We start from the raw sequence: 24,946 nt of genomic DNA, 5'->3' as shown, positions 1-24,946 counted from the left end.
CATTCAGAAAGTCCCAGGTTCAATCCCCAGCATCTCCAGATAGAGCTGAGAGAGACTCCTGCCCCAAACCCCAGAAAGCAGCTGCCAGTCAATGTGCAATACACCGAACACCTAGGGGGGGGGGGGAGAGAGAGACCTTGGTCACCATTGAGTCCTGAATCAGTAGACTCAAACTTGCAGAAGAATTCTGCTTCCATTTCACCAGGCTTGCCAGCTGTCTTTCGGGACACTTATAAGTGCGAGTAGAAATTCACTAAATGGACGACGTTCCCACCCTCGTGGGGACATGCAGAGGAGCCTTGCTGCGGTGGAAGCTGGCAACATCTGATCAGGTCTGATCACATCTGCAGCGTATCGGTCCACCCGAGACAATCTGGGCGAAAACCGCGGCGTTAAGCTCTGAGTTGCCAATGCCCTCAGCTCCCCCACAGAGTTGACCTGGGCAGGTTTCCTTCCCAGGTGAACTGATGGAACCGCTAGCCGGCTGAGGCAGAGGCGCGTTTGCAGGGACTCACCTGCGTTGTAGAAAGTATCCAGGGGCGCGGTGTCCCCCAGCGCCACGGTGCCAAAAGGCAGCGTCGTCAGCTCCGTCGCCGGGACCTCCTTGCAGGCTTCCCGCAGGCATTGGAGAGGCAGACGTTCTTCCAGATCCTCGGGGAAGATGTAAACCACGCTCAGGGGTCGGCCCCGACCGCGGCCGCCGCCGCTGCTGCTGCTGCTGCCGCCCCCGTTGCTGCCGCTGCCGCCGCCGCCCCCTCGGGCGCCCTGGCTCCCTGCAGAGACTGGCTTGCTGGGGGTGAGCGCGATGGCCAAAGGGTCCTGCCAGAGGCTCCCGGCGCTTCCCAGCTTGCTGCTGTCCTCTTCCATGCTGCGATTCCCTCGGAGTCAGAAAGCGCCTCTTTTAAAGAAAGAAACGAGCCATTGCGCGGATTCGCCCCAAACGAACCAACAGGCAGAAAAGTTGCGTTTGTTTTTCCGCCCGCCTCCGATTTTAGGGTTATTTACAGCTCCCAAACTTGGTCCATCTTAGCCCCACGTGGGATCGCCAAGCCCCGCCCCGCCCCGCCAAACTTCCTCGACTAGTTCCCGAGGTGGGTGGGTCGCGCTGGGCATTTTTCTCCTTCCTGTGCTGCGCTGCTAGGGATCGACCCGCCGCCTTTCCTGTTGGCGCAAACACCCCGAGACCAGCGCCAGCGCCCCCGGGGCGATTATGCAAGAGGGGGCGGAGGAGGAGAGCGGCGAGCGCACACGCAGAGACGTCTCCATGGCGTCTGCTCCGCGGTGCCTCCTCCTGGCACCCGCGTCCGGCTCCTTTTCCCCCCTGCCGCTCCCACCTCGAGTGAGGGCGATATCCGGCACGTGCGCCACCTAAAGTATACAGCAAAGTAGAATGGCAACAGGTGGTGCTCCTAGGGCACACACCGGGCACACATTCTGCCCCTGAGAATCATGGAAGCTGTAGTCTACCTTTCACAGAGCTTTAATTCCCAGCTCTTTGCAAACTACAGTTCCCAGGATTCTCTGGGGGAGTGCTTCAAAAGTATGGTGTGTATGCAGCTGGTGTTTAATGGCACTGTGGGTTAAACCAGCGTCTAGGACTTGCCGATCAGAAGGTCGGCGGTTTGAATCCCTGCGACGGGGTGAGCTCCCGTTGTTCGGTCCCTGCTCCTGCCAACCTAGCAATTCGAAAGCACGTCAAAGTGCAAGTAGATAAATAGGTACCACTCCAGCGGGAAGGTAAATGGCATTTCCGTGCACTGCTCTGGTTCACCAGAAGCGGCTTAGTCATGCTGGCCACATGACCCGGAAGCTGTATGCCGGCTCCCTCAGCCAGTAAAGCGAGATGAGCGCCGCAACCCCAGAGTCAGCCACGACTGGACCTAATGGTCAGGGGTCCCTTTACCTTTACAGAGCGTGGTTAATGTGATTTCAGACAACAGCTGTAAAATTCTGGAGAGCAACGGCATGTCAGTGTTTCTGAAACAGTGGACCTTGGACAGCTCTCAGGTGGGCCTCAGGGCCACACAGGGTAGGGTTATGTCATGTTGTGGCCCTAAACCAGGTGGGGGAACCTCTGGCTCTCCGGATGCTGCTGAACTACAAACCCCATAAGCCCCAGCAAGCATGGCCATTGGCCAGGGATGATGGGAGTTGTAGTTTAGCAACACCAGGCAGTCCAGAAGCTCCTCACACCTGCCAATTCTAAATCACATTTAAGAGGCTGCATATCCTGCACCTGATGTCACCTGCCACCAATGCTGTTTGACAGCTTATGGACACCTGGCCCAAAGAAATGCTGATTTCTGCAGATTTAAACCAAACATGACATATAACATTGTAGCCATTACGTACTGTATATTTTTGTCACATCAGAACAATAATGTCTGTTTTAGAGCCTGTTTCCCCGGTTTTCTTACTTTTTTAACCAGTTGCGTAACACTTGAAATGTAGTGTATTTATTTATGAATTGGTATTCAGCTTGTGTGCAAATCCTGCACTGCCTCCACTGCACTGACGTGGCAGCCTGGAACATGCCATTCCTGGTCATTGAACCTCCCTGGGCGATGGAATACTGCAGGTTGAGGTGTGAAGACACCAGTAGTATTTCTGAAGCTTTTTGTAATGAGGATGTGTTGGTACTAGAATCGGGGTGGGGCTGTGTGGGTTGGAGGCTGCAACCTGGAGAAAACACCTGGTACAGATGCATCTTTAAAACCACGTGGGAAACTCTTAAGAGCACAGGTAAGTCTTACTGGTTCTTAGTTGAGGCAGAGAGAGAGAGGAAGTGGAGAACTGAAAGAGGGCATATGGACAGAAAAACAACAGCCAGGGATGGGGAGGTATAAAAGTCTACAGCTAATTTTCCCGTCTTCTCCAGACAGTCCTACCAGCAGGAGGTCAGCGGGTGCACTGCTCAGACTGGATCACTCTGTTAGTAAATTTGTCCCACGTCACTTTCCAAAGAATGAGAGTTTGTTTCTAAGAACTGGAACACTTCTGGTTTTTTGTTTTTGTTTTTTAGAATGCCACCCAGGAGTGGAAATATTCTACCCACCTAAGACTGGCCTGCACAGGCCTTGCCTCACTGTGGATTTTTTTTTCTGATAACCATCATCCTTATAATGTGCTTAAGTAATTGTGGTGGGGAATCCCCTTTTTCTCTCTTAAAGGGTGCGAGGAGCAACATAAGGAAGTTCTTTTAAACAAAAGTTGTTTTTAGCTCAGGCTCAATTCCTGGCATCTCCACATAGGGCTGGGAGAAATCTCCCAGTCTGTGTGTAGAAAATACTGAGCCAGATGGAGCAGTGGGATGACTCTGTATAAGCTTCCTGTGTGAGCCTAAGGGAAGGTCATAAAAATCTTTCCAGGCTGAAAAATTACTGTTCTTTTTCCATTGGTGTCATCAGTGCAGGACTTTTGGACAGAGTGAGCAGGAGAGCCCTCAAACCACAGCAGGGCTGGTGTACCACATGCTAAAGTAATTCACATTTCCATCCAAAGTGTGGAGTGCTTGTAAGATCACTACCACCACCACCCCCGCCAGTCAAAAATCACCTAACTGCACTACTGCTTACTCAGCTTGCCTCTTGCTAACAATTCTTAGTCACTTTAAAAACTCATGTGGTTCTCTTGGCTGGTTTCAAGATGCCAAAAACAGGCAGGGCAGATAGAAACCTTGACCATGTGGGCTGGGGTAAAGGAGGGTTCCCAACCCCTGCTTTTTACACACAGTTTGAGAGAAAGGTGTAGCAAAAATGGTTTTCAACCTTCCATAAAAACCTCCAACTCTTTCCTAGTAATTGCAGGCCACTGACCTGTAATTTCCCTAACATATAGAATACTTGCCAAGGCCATTAAGGTAATCTCCAGCAGCTGCAATTTTTCCATTGGCCCTTTCCTGTTCAACAATGTTGTCCTGTTCCTCCTCATTAACCATTTAGAAACCACAGAGTGTATTCTGCCAGAGCTTCCATATTCCTGTACTAAAGTGTTCTGAAATGCAGAACTCCCAATGAGAAAAAATTAATGATGTCAAGTTAAGATGGCAAAAGATGTGATAGGCAAATTTATATCAGAGAACCATGTTAAAATAGATTACACATTTGGCTGAGTCACTACCAACACATATGATGGGGAATTATTATAAGATGCTTTTAATGTCAGTTGGTAGAACATAAGACGCTTAATCTCAGGGTTGTGGGTTTGAGCCCCCACATTGAGCAAAAGATTCCTCCATTGCAGGGGATTGGACTAGATGACGATTGTGGTCCTCTCTAACTATGATTCTATGATTGTTGGTATTTAACCTCTGATTAGGAAAGGTTGAGTATTGACGCTGGATATGAAAGGAACAGGGGGCTGATTTCTTGCATATGTAATGGAACTGTGATAAAGTTAAATGAGGGGGATTCTTTAAAAAAAAAAAACACCATTGAGGATATAATGGGATATATTGAATTTTTAATCCTTTCCAAATTTGGGATATTGGAAGAATAATGGTCAAATCATACAATGACTGGGAATTAAACGGGAGCTGGACAAAATTTTGCTAGCCACTGAATTCAAAGTGTTGGTGCTGACCTTTAAAGCCTTAAATGGCCTCGGCCTAGTATACCTGAAGGAGCGTCTCCACCCCCATCGTTCTGCCCGGATGCTGAGGTCCAGCGCCAAGGGCCTTCTGGCGGTTCTCTCATTGCGAGAAGCAAAGCTACAGGGAACCAGGCAGAGGGCCTTCTCGGTAGTGGCACCCGCCCCGTGGAACTTCCTGCCATCAGACGTCAAGGAAATAAACAACTATCTGACTTATAGAAGACATCTGAAGGCAGCCCTGTTTAGGGAAGTTTTTAGTGTTTGATGTTTTATTCTGTTTTTAGTGTTCTGTTGGGAGCCGCCCAGAGTGGCCGGGGAGACCTGGCCAGATGGGTGGGGTATTATTTAATAATAATAATAATAGAGAATTCCAGAACTACTTTCAGTGGAAGAATGAGAGAAAGACAGACGTGAAAGCAGTTTGCAAGTTTATGGCCCCCATTCATGATATTAAAAGTAATAACCAGCTAGAATTATTTGATGCATTTCTGTTGTTAAAGTGATAAATAAGCTTCAAAATACCATGGATAAATGATTAAGCATACTTTCCTTGGAAGTGACAAGTATAGGAAATACAATGTTATAGTACATTAAAACATAATTATTTTGTTTAAAAAAAGAAGAAAGGAAATGCAGAATACCTGTCTGACCTTTACCAGTTTAGAAACATATTAACTTTCTTGTAGGTTCCAGTAAGACACAAGTAAACAAAGGCGGAAGCACTAATTCCAGCAGGGAACTGTCTTATCTCCAGTGCGAGTTAATATCTATATGAATCCACTGAGAGTGGTCATTAGTTTTAGGGCAAGGTGCCATCAGTGGGCCAATGACACTCAGCTCCATTTCTCCATAAAATGGAGGGGCTGTGTAGTCACAGTGGGTGAGATGGATGAGGAGAAACAAGCTGAGCTTGAAACCTGGCAAGATGGAGATGCTGTGGGTGAGTGGTTTCAGTGCCCCTGAGAAACTGACCAACTGCCTGCCCTGGATGGGGCTGCACTGCCCCTGAAGGAGCAGGTTCACAGTCTGCGGATGCTATGTCCATCTTTGTCACTGGAAGCCCAGGTAGCCTCACTGGCTATCTGCGGACAGTATGACAGAAAAGACAGTTTCTGGACTAGGAAAGCTTGCCCCCAGTGGTTCAAGCTTTCGTTACTTCAGGATTGGATTACTGCAGTGTGCTCCACGTGGGGCTTTGCTTTTGCTCCTTGGATCTGGAAAACCACAGCTTGTGCAGGATGCTGACAGCGATGCGACCCTGTCAGCATCTAACACCTTTGCTCAGAGACCTGCACGGATTGCCAATTTGCTATTGGGCCAAGTTCAAGGTGTTACTATTAGTATATAAAGCCCTTAACAGTTTGGGACCGGTTTACTTTCAGGACCGCTACCCCCCCCCCCATATATATATATATCCAATTGGCCACTTTGATCTGTGGAACTGGCACTGTTAACTGACACTGTTAATATTTTAGTATGGCAGCACCTTCACTTTAGAACTCCCTGCCTGTTTCCATTATTCAGGAGTTTTGTTGTATCCTTTGGTGCCCAATTAAAACATTTTTGCCTATGGCAATTTAAACTGATGGAATATGTGCTGCTTGCGAACCTAACATATAGAATAAGAGTACAAGAATAACATACGTTTAAGGAAGATTGGAAAATGTTTATTGAATATGTGGGGGCAAATTGTGTACACTTGAAAACATTGGCAGATAAATTCAACAGTGTAAATAAGTTTTGATGGATGTAATAATGGAATACTGAATGTTTTAGTTTATGTAAAATATGCAGGGATTTATGTTATGCAAAATGAACCATGGAGCCTATCCGCAGAATCCAGACATGTGTTTTAATTTCTTTTTGGCATTGCTGATTTTAATGATATTTTGAATGTTCTTAATACTTGTTTTTACCTGTTGTTGTTGTTTTAGCTGATACTTGTAATGTTTTAATGTTGCTGGGAGTCTTTTTTGTTAAACCACTCAAGAGTTTTAGTTACAATCAAGCGCTAAAGAAATGCTGTGAAATCAAGTAACTAAATAATTTTGTAAATAAACGTAAATATTACAAACCACCCAGGAGTCTCCAGTGATCTCCTCCCTAAAAGGAAACAAAATTGATTAAATGCTGTTCCACAACCCCTGGGATTTCTCACCACTCAGAGAAACGAGGTGCTCATAACAATATGTTTGTTAGTATACTTTTAACAGGTATTACTACTTCCCTCAGAACTATGATAATTGCTGTTGTGTGATGGGAGGCCAGTGCTAGAGGCTGCTAACAGGGAATTGTCAGCATCCTTAGCAAAATACAATTCCCAGAATGCTTGGGTGGGAACTATCAGCTAAGATGGTATAAAACCGATATAAGTGAAGTAAACAACCACAGTCTGACAACAGAAAACAAAAGGAAATACCTGGTGGAAAAAGTAAAGAGGTTCATGGCAGTATGAAAACAGAGAATGGATAGGCCTGAAGCCTTTTTGACTCACTTTTCCAATACCAATGCACTCACGGTCTTCCCGATTACAGCCCTAGCTTTATTAATGCCTCTTTCTCATCCAGATATGACCCATGGTTGAAAATTGCCTTGTCAAACATTTTAATATCCCTACATAACCTCCCTTGGCAACCAAAGTGAACTGGATAGAGACTTACCTTGAGGTCGAGGACATCCAGTCCTCTGCTCTCTCCTATTAAAAGCTCCCGCAAAAAATCAGGACTGGAAAATGAAAGGACTCCGCTTGAAACCTTGGAAAGCTGTTGCCAGTCACAGCAGACAGGTTCACACCAGCCATTTAAAGCACTACACTACTAAACAGCCATGGCTTTCCTCAAAGGATTTTGGGAGCTGTAGTTTGCTAAGGGTACTGATAGCTGTGAGGAGGCCCCGATTCCCCTCACAGAGCTACAGTTATCAGAGCGGTTCAACAAACAATCCCACTTTACAGGGAACTCTGGGAACTGTAGGTGAATACTGCTCTCCTAACAGCTCTCGGCACCATTAATGAACTATAGCTCCCAGAATTTTTCACGGGGAGTCATGACAGTTTAAAGAGGTATTGTAGTGCATTGAATGTATGGTGTGAATGTGGCCAGAATTAGGCTAGAGGGTGCTGCTTCATTTAGCTCAAAACAAAGTCAGACATATCCATTTACAAGGGTTGCCAAATATTAAGTCTTCTAACTGGCAGCGGTGGACTTTAGGTGTGTTTTATTTGCATACTGCTTAGAGAGCTCTTTGATCCAGTAGCTAACAAGCAAATAAATAAATAGCTAGCTGCAGTTTCAGTATTTGAGTATTTTATTGAATAAATCAGGTACTTTGGGGTGGATTGTATTTTTGTTATTATTGATTTTGCCCTTTGTGATTTGAAATTTCTTGATTCTTAGGCATCCTCCGTATGGACAGTAAACGTTTTGCCCTAATGGAGCCTCTCCCTCACCTATTAATAACTTGAACAGATTTTGGAAGCAGAATAATCCCTCATGCAAAATAGAGAGACACACAAACACCCATATAGCTGCTTAATTTTAGCTTTACTCATTCTCTTTGGTTGCTTTCTAGGCCTCAAATGGGATCTCTTTAGCGAATCTTCATCTCTGTGCGCTTGTAGGAGGTGCCAACGCCCTTGCCAGTTGCCCAGTCAATGCCATAGGTTTGCCCTTTCCGATCACCAATTGGATAGCCTCCGTTCAGGTTGGCCCTATAGCAGTTGGCATACCACCAAGCTCCATGCACAGTGACAGCGCAGTTCTGTGTCCCACTGTCATTGTCATTGTCATGGGTGGAAAAAGGCTGCCCGCTGTGAAAGGTCATGGAGTCACCTGCAGAGCAGAAAGAGGTGGTGTAAAAGTGCTCTCTTTTTTCCTTTGTCTGCTGCCCATTACATTTCTCTCCCCGCCCCCCACAGCATCAGTGCCTCTGGGTCTGAGGGAGTGTCGGTCAAAGTGCCTTTTCCATGTCAGTAGGCCCCAGTGGGCTCATCTGGTTGAGAGGAGAAGCAGCCCTTTGATCAGTATTGAGCGGCTGCTGGGTGTGAGAACAACCACTTTAATTTCCCACAGTGCCCCCAATGCAGTACTGCTCCAGGGCACTGTAGGAAATTTAAATGGTAGCTCTAGGCACAGGGGTGGGGGCAGGTAAGGTGCCAGTGATGCGTCTGTCAGGAGCTGGAGACCTGGCAGCTCCTAGCTAACTCACTTAAATAATGCAAATGGAGTGCAGTGAAAAGAGAAATCCTGATAGCTGTTTACTGAGGAAATTGAACAAAAACAGTGTATAATGTGAGGCGAAAGAAACGGAGGTTTTGTCTTTCTTTTGGTAGAAGCCTTGTACATCAACCAAACATACAGAGGAAAACTCCCTCAGGCCAACATAACCAATCTGAGCATGTGCTACCTCAGCAAACATCATGCTGCTCTGCCTAGTTGCTAAGCCACACCTCCCCTCTTGGCTAGCTGACTTTAACAGTAACAGAATTAACCCTTTAGTTGCACCCAGGATGATCTCTGCTGTTACACTTCCAACAGCAGCCATTGCTGGAGTAACAAAACAGCAATCCCAGGTCTGGAATGAGTGAATACTAAATATCTTGGTCTTCAAGGTGACAGGGCCAGCTCAATATATTTTGCTGCCTGAGGAAAAGGACAAGATTTGCCGCCCCTCCAATTCCATGTACAACATCTGTTGGATCATCCTTGATTCACCACGTTCACCATATACCTGACAGCAGCAGGCTAGAATAGAGCAGGGGTGGGTAACTGTTGGCCTGCCATATCCCTTCATTCCTCCCTCTTCCTGCTGCTACTGTGCTAAGCCATAGTTTGGCTCATCCAAACCCAGAGTTGTGGTTTATTTCCCCCCTACAAACAAATCAAGAAAAAAACCTTGCTTAAAGTTCTTAGTTTGTTTGGAGAGAGACAAACCACGAGCCCAAGTTCAAAGGATGACTTAGCACACAGCAGTGCAGCAGAGCAAGCAGGGAGGAGAAATCTCACCAGGTGCACCAGCGCACTGCACATTCACCTTCAAACCATAGGTAAGCTTAACTATAATTTAAAATGGCAGCAGGGAGCCTTTGGCCTGTGGGCCTAATTAGGCCTGCCCACCAGGCCTCTGCATTTGGCCCAGACGACCATTTTAGGCAAACCATGCCGACCTGTCAGTCACCTGATACCATCTGATATCAGAGATCCGTTATCTCCAGTCCAGTTCCCCACTCCTGGTTTAAAGCGGCATGTGAACCAGGCCAGAGTGCGTGTGGAAAGCAGGTTTGAAGTCCCTCACCTGCAGTGCCACCCAGGAATTGCCCCACGACAAGCTGATACTTCTCCTCTTCTCCCCTGAGCTGGAAGGACTGGTAATGAGCAAAGGTTTTGCGGTCGTCAAAGTCTACCAAGTCCACACGCAGCTGGTGCTCCCCTAAGGAAAAGAGGACAGAAATTCAGCACAACTTTGCCTTTTGCACACTTGAAAAACTTATGTGTGATGTGGCACAAGAAATATTTCCAAAGCAGCCTCTAGAAGGTTGTCCACAATGGGACGTGTCCCTCAGGCTGAAAAATGGTTCCTGCGCCTGTCATATCAAAACACATCATTAGGTGTCTTAAAGTTTTGAACTGGAGGCTGCTATCAGAATAGTGGGGTGGAAGAGGGCAGTGGAGACATTGTATTTTTTAATCCTGCAGAGATAGGATGCTGCAAATAAATCCAATATTATTGTTGTGATGGAATAAAAACACAGCTCTCTTTTGCCTCCCAGAGGCTCACAATAGCATAGCAGGTCCCTGGAAAGAATCTTTTTCCAGATAGGGATTGGCAAATATGTCCTTTCTGGTTTCTTTCAGATTTCCAATCTTAAGTTCAGTTCCCCACATGTTTACATCAGTTTTAAATGAATGAATGCATTTGTGTGGGAATATACACATTTATGCACACTATTTTCCCCAATATAATGCCCTGTATTTTTACGTTGTTTCTAATACATTCATTTGTATGCAGACTTTACCCTTGCACATGCACTTTTTGTACACGTTACTTAACTGGAGAACTGCATTGCAAAATTCAGAGAAGTGTGAATTTCGAGGTATGGCTGTGCAACTTCAGCTTTCATTGTAAACCAAATCTAATTTCCCCTCCACCCTTATCCCCAGATCAAAGGCGGGGTTACCCTCCCGTGTCAGGAGATGAATGTTTTCGTTGCCCAGCCAGAATTCCGATAGCTGGTTCCCAAAGCCTTTCTTGTAGTCATTCCAGGTACGGTAGAAATCAACAGACCCATCCAACCGCTTCTGAAACACCTGAGAAAGAGATATAGAAACAAACATTGCAGAAAAAATGAGTACATCGCCTGTAAATGTATTGTTTTCTCATTCAGTCTCTCACATCCAGTGTTTGAGTGGCAGGGGCTATGGCCTTCTAGTTGTTGCTTGACTTCACATCCCAGCACCCCTAGCTATTGACTGTGCCTGATAGGGCTGCTAAGAGTTTGACTCCAGCAACATTTGGAGTGCAAGCTGCTTCCCACCCTAGGTTTCACAGGCATGGAAGTGCAGACCTGGAAAATGACATCCTGGATTTGGGCTGCGTTGTGTTGGAAGGTATGGGTAGGGGATTTTTAAGGGGGCCAACTTCTGGGCTATGGAGTGCAGGAGTATCAGTGTTTGTGTTTTTATTTTAATCTGCTAGTTAGTGGGTTGGAAAAACTACCGTGTTCTCATGTTAGTGTAATGACAAAGTTTTCCATTGCATGCTCTCTCTCTCTCTCTCTCTCTCTGTGTGTGTGTGTGTGTGTGTGTGTGTGTGTGTGTGTGTCAGAGAGAGAGCTTGATTTCCCCATGTTGTATGGAATGTTAATGTTTTACATGAATTTTCTTCTCTATGTTATTTGTGTATATGTGTTTTTTTTTAGTGCAAATTACTTGGAGACCATTTAGATGACAAGCGGCGAATATGTTTAATAAATAAATTCTCAAACCCAACGGGAGCAAAAAATCCCAATAACAATGCAGGGCGTAGTACACTGCAGTAGCGCTGCCTTCACCTCAAAGCAGCCACTCACCAGCCAGCCCCCTCCATCAGTATCCATGTCACAGAAGACCCTCAGGGGCCAGCAGCCCGGCAGATAGATGGTGTACCAGCCGCTCAGGAACTCCCCCTTGCTCAGCAGCTCCTTGCAGCTTCTTGGTGCTGGGAGAATATGCCAAATGACAAAAGGCAAGATGAAAGGCAATGGAGGCAGGAAACGTAGCAAGCTAGGGACACCACCATAGTTTCCAATTAATGTTGTTTTATGATTACTATTTATATGCCACTTAATGCCAGATTAGGCTTCTAAGCTGTTTACAAGTATAAAAACCAATGAGAGAAACATTCAGATAGATATAAGCATTTGGAATAAAAACACATAATAAAAGGATCCAATTAAAACTATAAAATCCAAGTCATGGCACCAAAATAAAAAACAACAACAACAACTCTAAAATCCAGAATTAAATCCTGCTAAACCAGAACACCAATTAAATAGGTCAAGAGGTCAAAGGAATGCCTGTGCAAACAGTTCAAAAGCCAGCAGAATGCCAATACAGATGGGGGCCGCTCTTATGCAGCAGGGAATGAATTCCATAACATCAGTGCTACCAATGAAAAAACCTGCAGATATTGATGACTGTGCATTAAGACGACTCCATAGGTTCATTTTCACTTGTTTAATGCAGCGGTTCCCAAAGAGGGTGGTACCACCCCTGCGGGGATGGGGGGGCGGATTACCTAGGGTGGGGAGTGCTGGAAGTGTGAATGAGATTTTGAAAAGCTGGTATCACTGGATCAAGTTCATTGGTTTTATCTAACTAATTGGTTTTAATTGGATTTTGAATGAATGTGCAATTAATTGTGACTGTTGTGAATTTTATTATGCTATTATCTTCCCTATTGGTCTGTCCAAAAATATTCTTAATAAATATTTTTATAGGGTGGGGTAGGGAGCACTGGGGATCAATTTGTGGAACCAAGGGGGCAGTGGACAAAAAGGTTTGGGAGCTTCTGGTTTAATGTAATATTACTGTTGTTTACGACACAGTTTAAAGCTCACCTTTTTCACATTGTAGACTATAAAATGTCCACGCAAAAGCTGGGTTTCTCATTTTGCTATTTGTGTTTGTGAGAGTGATCTTGTTTAGTCTGTCTGCTTTTAGCCTAGAAGTGTTCCTACAGGTCGCTAATGCAGATTACAAATTTTACTCCACATTTTTAAACTGGCCCTTGGGTAAAAGAGACATCCTTTTATCTCTACGTTTTATAGCACTTCTACATTTATAAGGCGTGTGAAACTTCATTCACTGGAGCTTTTGAAGCATTTAGAAGCAGCCCCTGCTTTGCCTAATGATGTTGGGATTTTATCAGCAGCTCAGTCGCGTTTCGTACCACGAAAAGGGAATGTTAAACCATATATAATGAATGAATGAAAGGAAGGAAGAAAAGCTGTGGGATTTCAAAGTCCGCCTATGCCTTTGAAGAAAGGAGAATTGTTGGAGGCTTTGAAGAGCTCACAATGGGCTTGCTTCCTTATCGTGCCAGTCCTGAGGAACTACTGTCACATAAGCAATTAGGGTGGGCAACGTGGTGCCCTTCAGATGCTGCTGGACTACAATTCCCATCATCCCTGGTGGCACCATGTTGACTACCCATGGCGTAGGTATTTGGGGGCAGTTTGTGGATCATTATATAGTACACTGTTGTCTTTGTGTACTATATGATGTATTGATGCTTTTGAATTATGGTGTTGGAGGAGACTCTTGAGAGTCCCATGGACTGCAAGAAGATCAAACCTTTCCATTCTTAAGGAAATCAGCCCTGAGCGCTCACTGGAAGGACAGATCCTGAAGCTGAGGCTCCAATACTTTGGCCACCTCATGAGAAGAGAAGACTCCCTGGAAAGGACCCTGATGTTGGGAAAGATGGAGGGCACAAGGAGAAGGGGACGACAGAGGATGAGATGGTTGGACAGTGTTCTTGAAGCTACCAACATGAGTTTGACCAAACTGCAGGAGGCAGTGGAGGACAGGAGTGCCTGGTGTGCTCTGGTCCATGGGGTCATGAAAAGTCGGACACGACTAAACGACTAAACGACAACAACATATAGTACACTAGGGTTGAAGCCCTACTTGCTTCTCTCGCCAACCCCCTAAACCCTCCCTTTCCAACTCACCAACTGCTGCCCCCCTTCCTTTGAACTTTGTCAGCCCCCACCTTCCTTCCCGAACATCTGGCCAACCCCTCCTCCCTCCCTTTGCACCTCACAAAAGAAAACCTTGGACCTCACCAGGTCTCTGCAACTCACCTGGGCCCCCTGCTGGCTTGCCTGCATCTCTGTCCTCCAGTTCCTTCATCCTTTCCTCACCTGGGCCACTTGCCTGGGCTGCCCACCCTCATCTCTGTTCTCCAGATCCCTCCCCTTTGCTACACCTAGGTTAATTGCCTGAGCTGCCCACCTGCCTCTCCTCCTCACTCACCTTGACCTGCATCTCTGTCCACTGGTCCACCTGCTGGATGGCCCAGTAGCTTGTCACACTGTAGTTCTCAGTGCCACCTGTCTGGGGCAAACTGAACTGCAACGTGACAACATCCTTGCAATTTTATATATTAGAGTTTGAGGATTATTATAAAGTTGAGCCACTAGATGGCAGAGGGTGCATTTCCCAAGAGAAGCAAGAAAGAAACTCACCGGATTGGCAGAGGGCCAAAAGATCTCCTCGATCACCTGATATTTAAAGAAAACAAACTTGTTACTAAGTAAATCGTAACAATACACTGAAGGTGAAATGATTCCAAAACCCACAATTGGGCAATACCTTGATTAAAGGTAAAGGGACCCCTGACGATTAGGTCCAGTCGTGACCAACTCTGGGGTTGCGGCGCTCATCTCGCTTTATTGGCCGAGGGAGCCGGCATATAGCTTCCGGGTCATGTGGCCAGCATGACTAAGCCGCTTCTGGAGAACCAGAGCAGTGCACAGAAACGCTGTTTACCTTCCCGCCGGAGCGGTACCTATTTATCTACTTGGACTTTGACGTGCTTTCGAACTGCTAGGTTGGCAGGAGCAGGGACCGAGCAATGGGAGCTCACCCCGTGACGGGGATTTGAACCGCTGATCTTCTGATCGGCAAGTCCTAGGCTCTGTGGTTTAACCCACAGCGCCACCCGCGTCCCTTTAATACCTTGATTAGGACTCACCAAATGTCACAAACTTGTGGCACACTTTCCAGTTCTCCAGATGTCACCCATAAAGAGTGGGAGAGTTGAGGGAAATGGGGGGGTGGGGGGAGTGTACAAAACTTAACTTGATGTTGTAGCCACGAGGTCAGCTGGTAGACCGAAGGGAGTCTACAGGCTAAGTTCCTCCCAACAAGTGCTGCAGGTATGAAGTTTCACACCTGCCATCCAAAATCAATCCCTGGCTTTGCTACACTGAAGATTGCCATGCTTCTCTTTATTTCTGTTTTTGGCATATCTAGGATCTGGAATGTTTATTTTTAAGAGGTGGGACAGATCCTACTCCCCTTACAGAGTTAGAAACCCCAAAGTGGTTTAACAATCAATGCCTCTTCTCAGGGAACTCCGGAAATGGCAGCTCTGTGAGGAGAATTGGGGTCTCTTAACAACTCTGAGCACCATTAACAAACTACAGCTCCCAGGATTCTCAGGGGTTCCTGCCACTCCGGGAAACCCAGGACATCCCTTCAGGAAGGCAAAGCTGCTAATCACCCGAAGGACCCACAATCTTCACTTCTGTGGGAAAAGATAGGAAATGTAGTATTTCACCCTCTGTGCTAATGTCAGTGTCCACCTGAAATTAGACCCTGTTTCAACGATGGGGAGGCTCACATGTGGCCCTCAAAGCCTCTCTTTTCTGGCCCTTCAACAAGCTACACACCTTCTTTTATGCCTGGCTGGAATGTGTCCTTGAACCGCCCATTTTCAGGTCATCATGATATTCTGTCATTGGGAACCACAGGTCAAGGAACTTTGCCGTCCCTATATGCTCAACACTTCCCTTTCTGTAGGGATCAGCTGCACAATCCAGTTCCTCCCTGATGCAGCAGGCTTGAAGTCACCGCCCATCAGCTGACAAGCAGCGAGCAACCTTTCTCTCTGCAAGGATCAGCTGTGCTATCCATGGGGAACTTGCATGTGCAGCCGTGCCAGCTGCATCCCTAACTGTGCCACACCTGATGTTACATATTGGCCCAGGTGGGCATGGTTCTGGGGAAACAGCTCCACAGGCCAAATTGGGACCTGTGCTGGGCCAAAATTGCCCCACGGACCAGGAGTTCCTTACCCCTGCTATGTTCAGTAAAAACTTACACCCCTGGGCATTATGCAGAAGACCACAATCCAGGACTGGCTGCTTAGTATATAGGGGTATAGGGCAGGCCATATGACACTGACAACTCTATCAGAGGAGAAAGTTTCAACCAGGGGGACATGGGGAAAACAGCCAGGCAGATGCTTCCATTGCCCTATCATCTGCTGTTTGAGGCAGTCACCTCCCTTTGCCTACTAGTAATCGGCACTGCACCAGTGTCACAGTTCAAAGGACAGCACAACTCCACAGAGGGGGGTGAAAATCAAGTGGGAAAGGTAGAAATAAATAAATATCAGGTGGTACCTGAAACAAAATGTTGCAGTGTACCCCCACCTGTTAAGAGGAATGCTTTTGCTCAGGGATTCAGAAAACCTTATAGCCACTGTGTGTGTGTGTGTGTGTGTGTGTGTGTGAGAGAGAGAGAGAGAGAGAGAGAGAGAGAGAGAGAGAGAGAGAGAGATATTTCAGGAAAGGGAAACAGTCGTCTTTCCCCTTTCCCAGGCTCCAATGCCTTGCTTTCTAGGACTCAGGATTGAAACCTATTGCTATAACTTGGGGTGGGGGTTCCGAACAGCTGGAAAATATGCCCCCCCTTTCATCCTCCTGAAATAATTCTGGGAGCTGAGTTATTTAGCCTCTCAGCTCACATTCCTCCAACCCTAGTTTATCTACCAGAAACTATTAAGGGCTTGAGCACACCAGTTCCCTCTTCACCTCCCATAAAATCTCATCTGACACCTGAATGCTTTCAGAAGTTCAAAGGTCCTCATCAGACCATTTGGTGTTTTGCTTTTAAAAACAATAATTTACAGGCATATATATTTCTGTGTACCCAGGGATGTGCCGACCTTTAAGTATGTAGAAACCACTCACAAAAAGTAGAAATCACTCCTCCCATTATGAGCTTTGTATGATGTTCAGCATTCTCCAAGGGTGGAAGAGGCCATGGTTCATTTGTGGAACACATGCTTTTCATGCAGAAGGTCCCAGGCTCAACCATGGCATCTCCAAGTACGACTGGGGAAGACTCTCCTCCCACCTGCCATATGAATCACAGAGAGCTGCCAATATGGAGCTGGCAGGACCATTGGCCTGACATGGTATATAAAATGGCTTTACTTACTGGCAAGAAATTAAAATCTCTTACCTGCGCATTTGTTGGAATCACCAGTTGCCTCCATCCAGGTGGGAAAACAGAGCAAGACTGCAAAAACCCTGCAACACAGCTCCAGATGCATGGCTTCCTTGTTCCTCTGTGCAATTCACTGTCTCCCTGTCCTGCTCTCCTTATATACTCGTTGGGACCAATGACACTCCAGGTGGCGTAAATTGGGAAGATTTCCCAACATGGTTCCAAGTCAAGAAAGCCGCAATAAAGAACTATTATTGGCTATTAATTTCCCATTTCCCAGAGGGTATGTGTAGAGGTGGTGAAGAGGTCATGTTTTGCCTCACCCAAACAGCATAACGTGTGCCAGACTTCAAATCAATAGTCTCTTTCTTCCTTTAAAGGAAACTGCAGCACGCACAACTTCACTTTGTGCAGAAGACTTTCCCCTTCTATTTGCCTAACGAGTAGGGGTGAAAACAACATTCAGAAAAGGCAAATTTGATACTGAGCTTTTCCTTGTTTGCATGTTCATGAGCCGATCAGGTTTCGAGTGACTGTTGGCATTTTCACAGGAGATTTTTTTGCAGCACACACACACAAAATCCAAAAAAAACAAAACTGAAGGGCAGCTGTTTAGAAGATGGCATCATAATGTTGCAACTGTTTCTCGAACTGTGTATTCCCTTGAACTCTGTTTTATGGAGGTGCTAAAGGAGCCATTAACATTTGTTCTCCTGTTTCTTATCTGTTTTGTCTCTCCAGTGCATGAGGACAGGATTGTTCACTTGGGGGCGGAGGGAGGTCATAAAGCTTACTGGATCAAGCCTAGCTTTATAAAGAAAACAGAGGTCATTTCTTAATTGCGCAAGGGTTCTCATTTCTCGCCCTCAGTTCATCGTGTGATGTTTTTCATTTATTTCTCACATGAAAGAGGAAACAACCCAGAGACTTTTTTAACATTGGGGAGGACAGGCAGTAAATATTTTCACCTAAAATGTAAATGTTACTGGATTTTTTTGGGGGGGGGGGGAGGGGCTCGTGTTTCTTTTCTATATTGAGCAAGTAGCGTATTTTTAAAGACACAGAATTCATGAATACAACCCATACCCTGGCCCGGAAAGTCAAGACTTCTGTGTTAGTCTGAGTTTCTCATGTCATACCCATTGACTTCTATGTCACTTGTGGGCAAACACCACCCTGTGAATGTATTCTAAATCATGGAGTGGGGACTATTAAAAGCAGGTTTGGAGAGGAAGAGAGAGGATGAGGTTTGCTATGGCAGCTATACAGAGCAGTAAGTCCAAGAGAACACCATGGGGGCTTGGCCTCCAATTGCAGGGAAGGGAAGAAAGAGAAAAGGAGGGAGGGGGGGAAAGGAGGGAAGGAAAGAGAGAGCGTGGGGTGAGGGGAAGACAGAATAAATTAGGAATGGAGAACATTTATCCTGATCCAATGCATGTTTATTCTGCAGTTAATTCTATCCAGTTCAATCCTGGTTACTTCCTAGCAAAACGTGCATATGATTTGTTTCACCTTGATTCTTTCCCAGTCTTCTTGTGGCAAATGATATATATCAATCGATCGATAGATGATAGATACACTCACAGAAACAACATCCAAGTAACTTCCTCTACCCAAATACACACTTTAAAAAAGCTGGGTATGATTCTGTAAAAACTAACTGAAATGGACGTTGCGTTTTGATGACTTCACATTGTGCACAACTCAAGATAAAATTCAATACCTCTGGGGGCATACAAATGGATGGTGATAATGGGTAATGAGAAGCTTTACATTTACAGGGCTCATAATTTTTCGAAGAATCAAAGCCAATTAGGTGATAAGAATAGTCCAAAGGTTCCCTGTTTGAGTTTTTATGAACCATTTCGCAAAATGAATAGTGTTTGTCCTAGGGAATTGCGGGGGGGGGGACGACTTGTCACATCAGTCTGTGATTGTGAATCCCATCCCTACTAATGAGTATGTGCATATGTGGGCTTCTGTTAGGAAGGAGCTGAGCTTCTTTTCCAGGGGAAACTCACAGGAACTCAGTTCCGACACCTCTCAGGTAAGGCACCATTGCCATTCTAAGAAAATGAGGGAGGTGTTCATGGTGAGTTCTGGCACCTCTTTTTCTATAAAAATAGCCCTGGGGATGAGAGAGAAATCTGATCCAGTTTGCATTTAAAAGACACAGAGAAGCTGAAACTGTTCTGCGTTGAGAAACAGAGTTGTGACTTTGGTGACCCCCCCTGGAAACCTAATGGGGATGCAAGATCTGTTGGAGTGTTAGTGCTCAGGATGCATATATGTATAGAGAAAAACATACATATCCTAAAGTATCAATCCAGGGCACTATGGAGAATTTAAACAGTGGCTCTCAACCTCCCAGCATTCAGGATGCCGCTGCTGCTCCCTCCCTGTGAAAGCTCAACAGAGCCTACTAATGGGCAGCTCAACCCCACCACCCTGCAAAATCCATCCTTGCTGCTAAGGTCTAATCTCTCCCCTCTGGTACTCTCTCAGACCAGAGCCATCATGCTGTTTTAGAAATGTACCTTTTCCAGTGCTTGCATATATTTCCAGGGATGCATCACAGCGAGAACGGCGGGGACCACCTATAAATCTGATTTTATTATCCTGAAACCGCTTTGAGAACCATTATGGCTGAAGACTGCAAATAAATAATCAAGGTAAACAACTCTGAGCACAGCCTTTTCTTTAAAGGAAGTAAGAAACAAGTTGCTATATTTCACTGTGCCTCTGCTTCTCGGGGGGAGGGTCCAGTACATACATTTTTTGCTCAGCTCTGCCAAACACAGCCAATGAACTTACGCAACAAGAACACATCGCCTCCATATCATCCGATATGAAGCTCCCAGGTTCAATAGCTTTAGCTAGAGTAATATTAAGTATTTGTTACTAGGATGGTGGTAAGGTCCTGCCTGCCTTGGACTCTGGGTTGGCAGTGCTGTGAAGAGTGGTTTAATTAGTACATGTATTGGTTTTATCTTGGACAGTTGGGGGAACAAAGAAGATATGTGTGTGGTAGGGTTCTTTTCTTTTTTACATTATGCATAAATTTTCACTCTTGCAAGCTGCACAGAAAAGCCACTTAGAAGTATTTCAATTAAACAAATTTTCCAGTAGAATAATGTTATAAAAGCAGTAGCTGAGAAATATTACAGCAGCCTTCCCCAAGCCTGGTGCTGTCCAGACGCTGTTGAACTAAAACTCCCATAATCACTGACCATCATCCATGTTCGCTGGGGATGATGGGAGTTGGGAGTCCGAAATATCAATGGCACTAGATGAAAGAAGGGCAGGTTACAACATTGTGGCTATAATCAAAGTTATCCCCAAATACGTAGAAGTACAAACTGTTCAATAACAAAAACACAAAATGCATTCCACAAATATTTTGTTTTATTTTAGAGACGTCTTCCCCTGTTGTGTTCGCTGCCATTCCACAGTAAGGGGTGTTCTTTGTTTTTCCAGGGAGGCAGCTGAGAACTGGACTCTTAGAAGGATCCACTCTTTAACGGACAGGCAACTTCCAATGAAGTCCAACATCGGTTGGGTTCAGCGTTAACAAGTCAGCTGCTCTGACGCAACTCCCCTGCCGGAAACTCACCCGCAAGAACGAGCGTGAAGGAGACCCACCCCAACTCTCTTGTGCAAGAAGTTAACATCGCGACTCAAGTGTCTTGACATCTGCATAAGACTCTGACCTTTTAGAGTGATCTGGCTTAAACAATATTGGGTGGAGGGAGAAAGAAGTCACACGGGTGAAGTAGCCCCAAGTTCCACTGGACATTCCACTTTTGGTGCAGCATTTAAGAAACAAATATACAGGACCGGCAGGTACTGAAACAGGATTCTTGTGGGCTTAGAATAAGGATAATCAACCAAAAGCAGGTTGCACAGAAGGGGGGGGAAATAGAAAGAAAACCCCACAATCATTTGAAGGTGTCCTTAACCTCACACAGTTACATACGAAGCAGATCCCTGCAGCTTGAACTTGCTAGTATCTCATGTATATATTTTTACTATTTCCGCAGCAAGTCTAAAGGGTCCAGGTATCTGAGCCAAGCATCACCCATCGTGACAATAGGCTGTTTAGGTCTGGAGCAGATCTCCCACTTCAGCAGCTCCATTTGAAGAAGAGAGAGAGGGAAAGAGTCCTGGCTCCTAATGCAGCCACAGGCAGCCTCTTCTTCTCCAGCAACTCCTCCCGCAAGAGAAACGCTTATCAAGGCAGCTCCCTGGAGATCAGCCATCAGATCCTAATGTGATGGAACAAATGAGAAGGGGGGGACACAGGGGGGTGGGGAAAACACTTCACCAGGCAAGAGAACAGACAGCAGGGGGAGCACCTAGCTCAGCCAAAATGGCAGATCTGTAACAGCGACTTCTCCCTTGCTTTCCCCTCAGCGCTGGAAACAACTTCACCTGGTAAACCAGGAAGGTGCAACTTGTGTAATTTGTAAATGGCCGGATTTCATGACAGGCATGTGTCAGCACTGCCAGCTTCACCATTCACATCTTTATTTGCAGAACTCTTTAATTTGAAAATTTAGGGATTTTGATTTCAGAATTAGAGCAACTTAGACTTCTTAGCACCTTGCTCCCTGTGCCCTAGTTAGGCAGGCGGGCATCATGAAATGTGAACGGCTCTCTATTGCCAGAACCTATGCACCATTGCATCTTATCAAACATACGCCACATCAGGTGCTGTGCCATTGCATGTCACTCCCTGAATGCTGTTAAATATGAAACATCAAATAAAATAATCAATACATGGTAACATCCAAGATATGAGGCATTTGGGTACCAAATTAGATACCCAATTTTGCAGAAGAGAAGAATTAAATTGTTGGGAACAAGACCATCTCAGCTGTAAGCTGGCCATTCTCAAGTTACAAGAGGCACTTTCTCCTTGTTTCTGAAAAGTGAGGAAAAGTTAAGTTTGCAGCACAGTTCATACTAGCTCCATCCAACAGTGTTCAGTGCAGCTTATTCCCAGATGACTTACTTCTGAGTAGACATGCAAAAGACTGTTGTCAGGCAGCAGTTCTATACTCACCTACTTACAGAGCGACCCTAAGCATGTCTACCAAGATGTTTCCTGCTGAATTCAATAGAACACACTTCTGAAAAGGTATGGTTAGGAATGAGCTGAAACTCTGAATTCAGCGGGGTTCTCTCCTAGTTAACTGGGTATAGCATTGCAGCCTTAATTTCTGAACAGATGTTTATCAGGCCCAGGAACCAGTGCCCCTCTAGCTGCTCTCTGACTCCAACTCCCACCATCCCTTGTAGGAGCTGATGGGGGCAGAGTCCAACAACATTGGGAGGGGGCGGGGCAACAGGTTGTGCACCTGATGCATATGATCACAGTGTTAAAGCCTCAGACCAGTTTTAATGTTAAGATTTGCACTCATGGGGGTGTCTAATGGCCAGCCAAACCTGCAATGGAAACTAGCAAAAAACCCCACACCCATATAATACAGGGTCTTACTAAAAGACAGATATGCAGAGACTTGTGGAGGGAGATCAGCAATGCCACATCAGAGACTATAATTTACAATGGATTTTTATCATGGGCTTATTTCAGCCATCTTGGCTGAGGTATGGGGTATAAATCTAATTTAAGAATTAGTAACTCTCATGAACATGAGTGAAAGGAACTGGGTACTTTCAAAGGTGATGTCAAGAGTTCAGTCCCAGAATGGTTGAACCGTGATTCAGAACAGTCTCTCTCTCTGTGTGTGTTTTGATGAAAATCTCACTTTCTCTTCCCCCCACCCAGCCCATTTTAGACCTTATATAAAAATTCCTTAGAAGCACAGAGATTTCTAGATATTCTGTGGTATGAAAAATGGTAATCACAACCAATTATCATTAATTGCATGGTTTGTTTGTGGGTTCTTGTTGTTTGGGACAGCTAAAAAGGTATCCAAAAGGTATCCGTTTTGCAGAAAATCTTATCCCCTTTCTCCCAGCCCATCATCTGAAAAGCAAAACGAAAACCTGAGGTGACACTCCTGCTGTTGAGACATCTCTTGAGAATAAGACACTGTTTCCACCCCCACATGGAGGACCAAATCCTGTAAATGTCCAGTGTTTGTTTAGACACTTCTCACAGTGCAAATGCCGTTTCGTGGGTGGACAGATGCACTCCAGGAGGGGGAAGAGCAAGACCCACTCCTGGGATATTCAGACAGATTACACCCTATCACTCAGGGAAGGACAACTTAGGCCCTTCAGATATGGCTAGACTCCATCAGCCCCAGGCAGCACAGTCAGTGGTCAGAGATGATGGAGTTGTAGTCCAGCAACATATTCTGGAGGGCAACAGCTCCCTGTTCCTCCTGTACCTTCTGTGCTATCACTTGGGATGGTGTGTTCTCTGCCTTGGTTTTTTTAAAAAACAAAACCATACCCCCCAACAAAAAAACCCCTTGTGCTAAGACTTGAAATACTACAAGCTGACCTGCATAATTTTGCAAACCTACCTGATTCTACCTAACTTATTTGAACTTTGCTATAATGGGGGAGGGCCAGGGTGCTGTAGCCCCCCACCTCACTGGAAACTCAAGTTTGCGATTCCCCAGGCTTCCAAGACTACAGCATCCGTTGTTCACATGTTTTCAAGCAAACTAAGAAACCTACTTGCTTGCTTTTCTCTCTCTTTTAAAAACAGACTCTTTTTCTGGGAGGCCAAATTCAGTGGCTTTTATTTGCATCTGTGGGATTGCATAAACACACACTACCATGGGGAAAATTGATCTTCTTTGAAGTGGGGCTCTTTGTTACTCATGTTCTTTCCACCCATTAAACACCTCCCCAGCCTGAACAGTGCACAAGTTAAAGAATGTTAAGGCTTCAGATGTGTTCACTAATGGGAAATAACTGATTAGTGCAGCAAGGGATCTAAGCAGAAGCAAGTACAGTGGTGCCTTGCAAGACGAAAAGAATCCGTTCCGCGAGTCTCTTCGTCTTGCGGTTTTTTCCGTCTTGCGAAGCAAGCCCATTAGCGGCTTAGCGGATTAGCGCTATTAGCGGCTTAGCGGGCTTAGCAGAACAGCTGTTAAGCGGCTTAGCGGATCAGCTGATAAGCGGCTTAGTGGATCAGCTGTTAAGCGGCTTAGCGGCTTGGGGAAAAGGGGGGGGGGAGGAAAAAACCCCCGCAGGAACTCGCAAGACATTTTCGTCTTGCGAAGCAAGCCCATAGGAAATTCGTTTTGCGAAGCACCTCCAAAACGGAAAACCCTTTCGTCTAGCGGGTTTTCCGTCTTGCGAGGCATTCGTCTTGCGGGGCACCACTGTATAGGTCCTTGTGCAATTGCATGCTCTGCACAATAATGGCCAACAGGCTACTGGTTCATTCACCTAAGAGGGTGAGAATGACAACTCACACATAGCAGGATGTGCCTACCAGCTGTATTGAGGCTGAAATTTTATGCCCTAACAATTTTGTGCCCAGGGCAATTGCCCCTGTAGCCCCCCCCCCCCCATGCTAGTAGGCTTGAGGTTGCAGCCAGCCAATCAACCTGCTCCCTGCATTTCCAGGAGCAAATAAGGCTAAGTTATTAAACCACTATCAAGTGGCTCCCCAGCTGCCCCAGATCCACCCTTACTGCAACAGCTTTCAGTTTGCTGCTTGTGGGAGAACCAGGTTTTGCCCAAGGCAGGATGCCCCCCAATGCACTGCTCATCTTAGGCTACTTTTGGAAAGATGCATGACTGTTGTTTGGTAGGGATTTCTCACCAAGTAAGACCTAAGCATCATGTTGTGCCCCCTGCAAACAGGTCACACTGCAGAAGGAAGACCGTAAGCAATACCACTACTGGAGCCCTGGAGAAATCAAACT

At 45.8% G+C, this 24,946-nt stretch overlaps 3 protein-coding genes and 1 long non-coding RNA gene across 4 annotated transcripts in view; 1 reads left to right on the top strand and 3 right to left on the bottom strand.

Moving 5' to 3' along the window:
• Window positions 1–1,301, bottom strand: part of MAP3K6 (mitogen-activated protein kinase kinase kinase 6) — a 43,823-nt gene extending 42,522 nt beyond the window's left edge. Inside the window, exon 1 of the mRNA XM_083454727.1 lies at window positions 516–1,301. Coding sequence (XP_083310853.1) covers window positions 516–867 — 352 coding nt within the window. The 5' untranslated portion in view covers window positions 868–1,301. The remainder of the gene's footprint in view (window positions 1–515) is intronic.
• Window positions 1,302–8,113: 6,812 nt separating this feature from the next.
• On the bottom strand, window positions 8,114–17,529 carry LOC310684661 (ficolin-3-like). The gene is made up of 6 exons (XM_083456105.1): window positions 17,106–17,529; window positions 14,318–14,353; window positions 11,657–11,784; window positions 10,766–10,895; window positions 9,883–10,017; window positions 8,114–8,420 (listed from the first exon to the last, which is right to left on the bottom strand). The coding sequence occupies exons 1-6, from the start codon at window positions 17,194–17,196 to the stop codon at window positions 8,179–8,181; spliced, it is 762 nt and encodes a 253-aa protein (XP_083312231.1). The 5' UTR covers window positions 17,197–17,529; the 3' UTR covers window positions 8,114–8,178.
• On the top strand, window positions 14,812–16,233 carry LOC310684902. The gene is made up of 2 exons (XR_014514948.1): window positions 14,812–15,890; window positions 15,924–16,233. It is a non-coding gene; the product is annotated as an uncharacterized lncRNA (long non-coding RNA).
• Window positions 17,530–20,473: 2,944 nt separating the features above from the next.
• The window catches only part of CD164L2 (CD164 molecule like 2), a 35,113-nt gene continuing 30,640 nt past the window's right edge, over window positions 20,474–24,946 (bottom strand). The window contains exon 6 of the mRNA XM_083456259.1: window positions 20,474–21,355. Coding sequence (XP_083312385.1) covers window positions 21,349–21,355 — 7 coding nt within the window. The 3' untranslated portion in view covers window positions 20,474–21,348. The remainder of the gene's footprint in view (window positions 21,356–24,946) is intronic.

This window comes from Podarcis tiliguerta, assembly GCF_965153285.1.
Source record: "Podarcis tiliguerta genome assembly, chromosome: 8".
In the NCBI taxonomy this organism is placed as follows: Eukaryota; Metazoa; Chordata; class Lepidosauria; order Squamata; family Lacertidae; genus Podarcis; species Podarcis tiliguerta.
The sequence above is the reverse complement of the archived record's forward strand: the minus strand, read 5'-3'. Positions and strand labels throughout refer to the sequence as shown.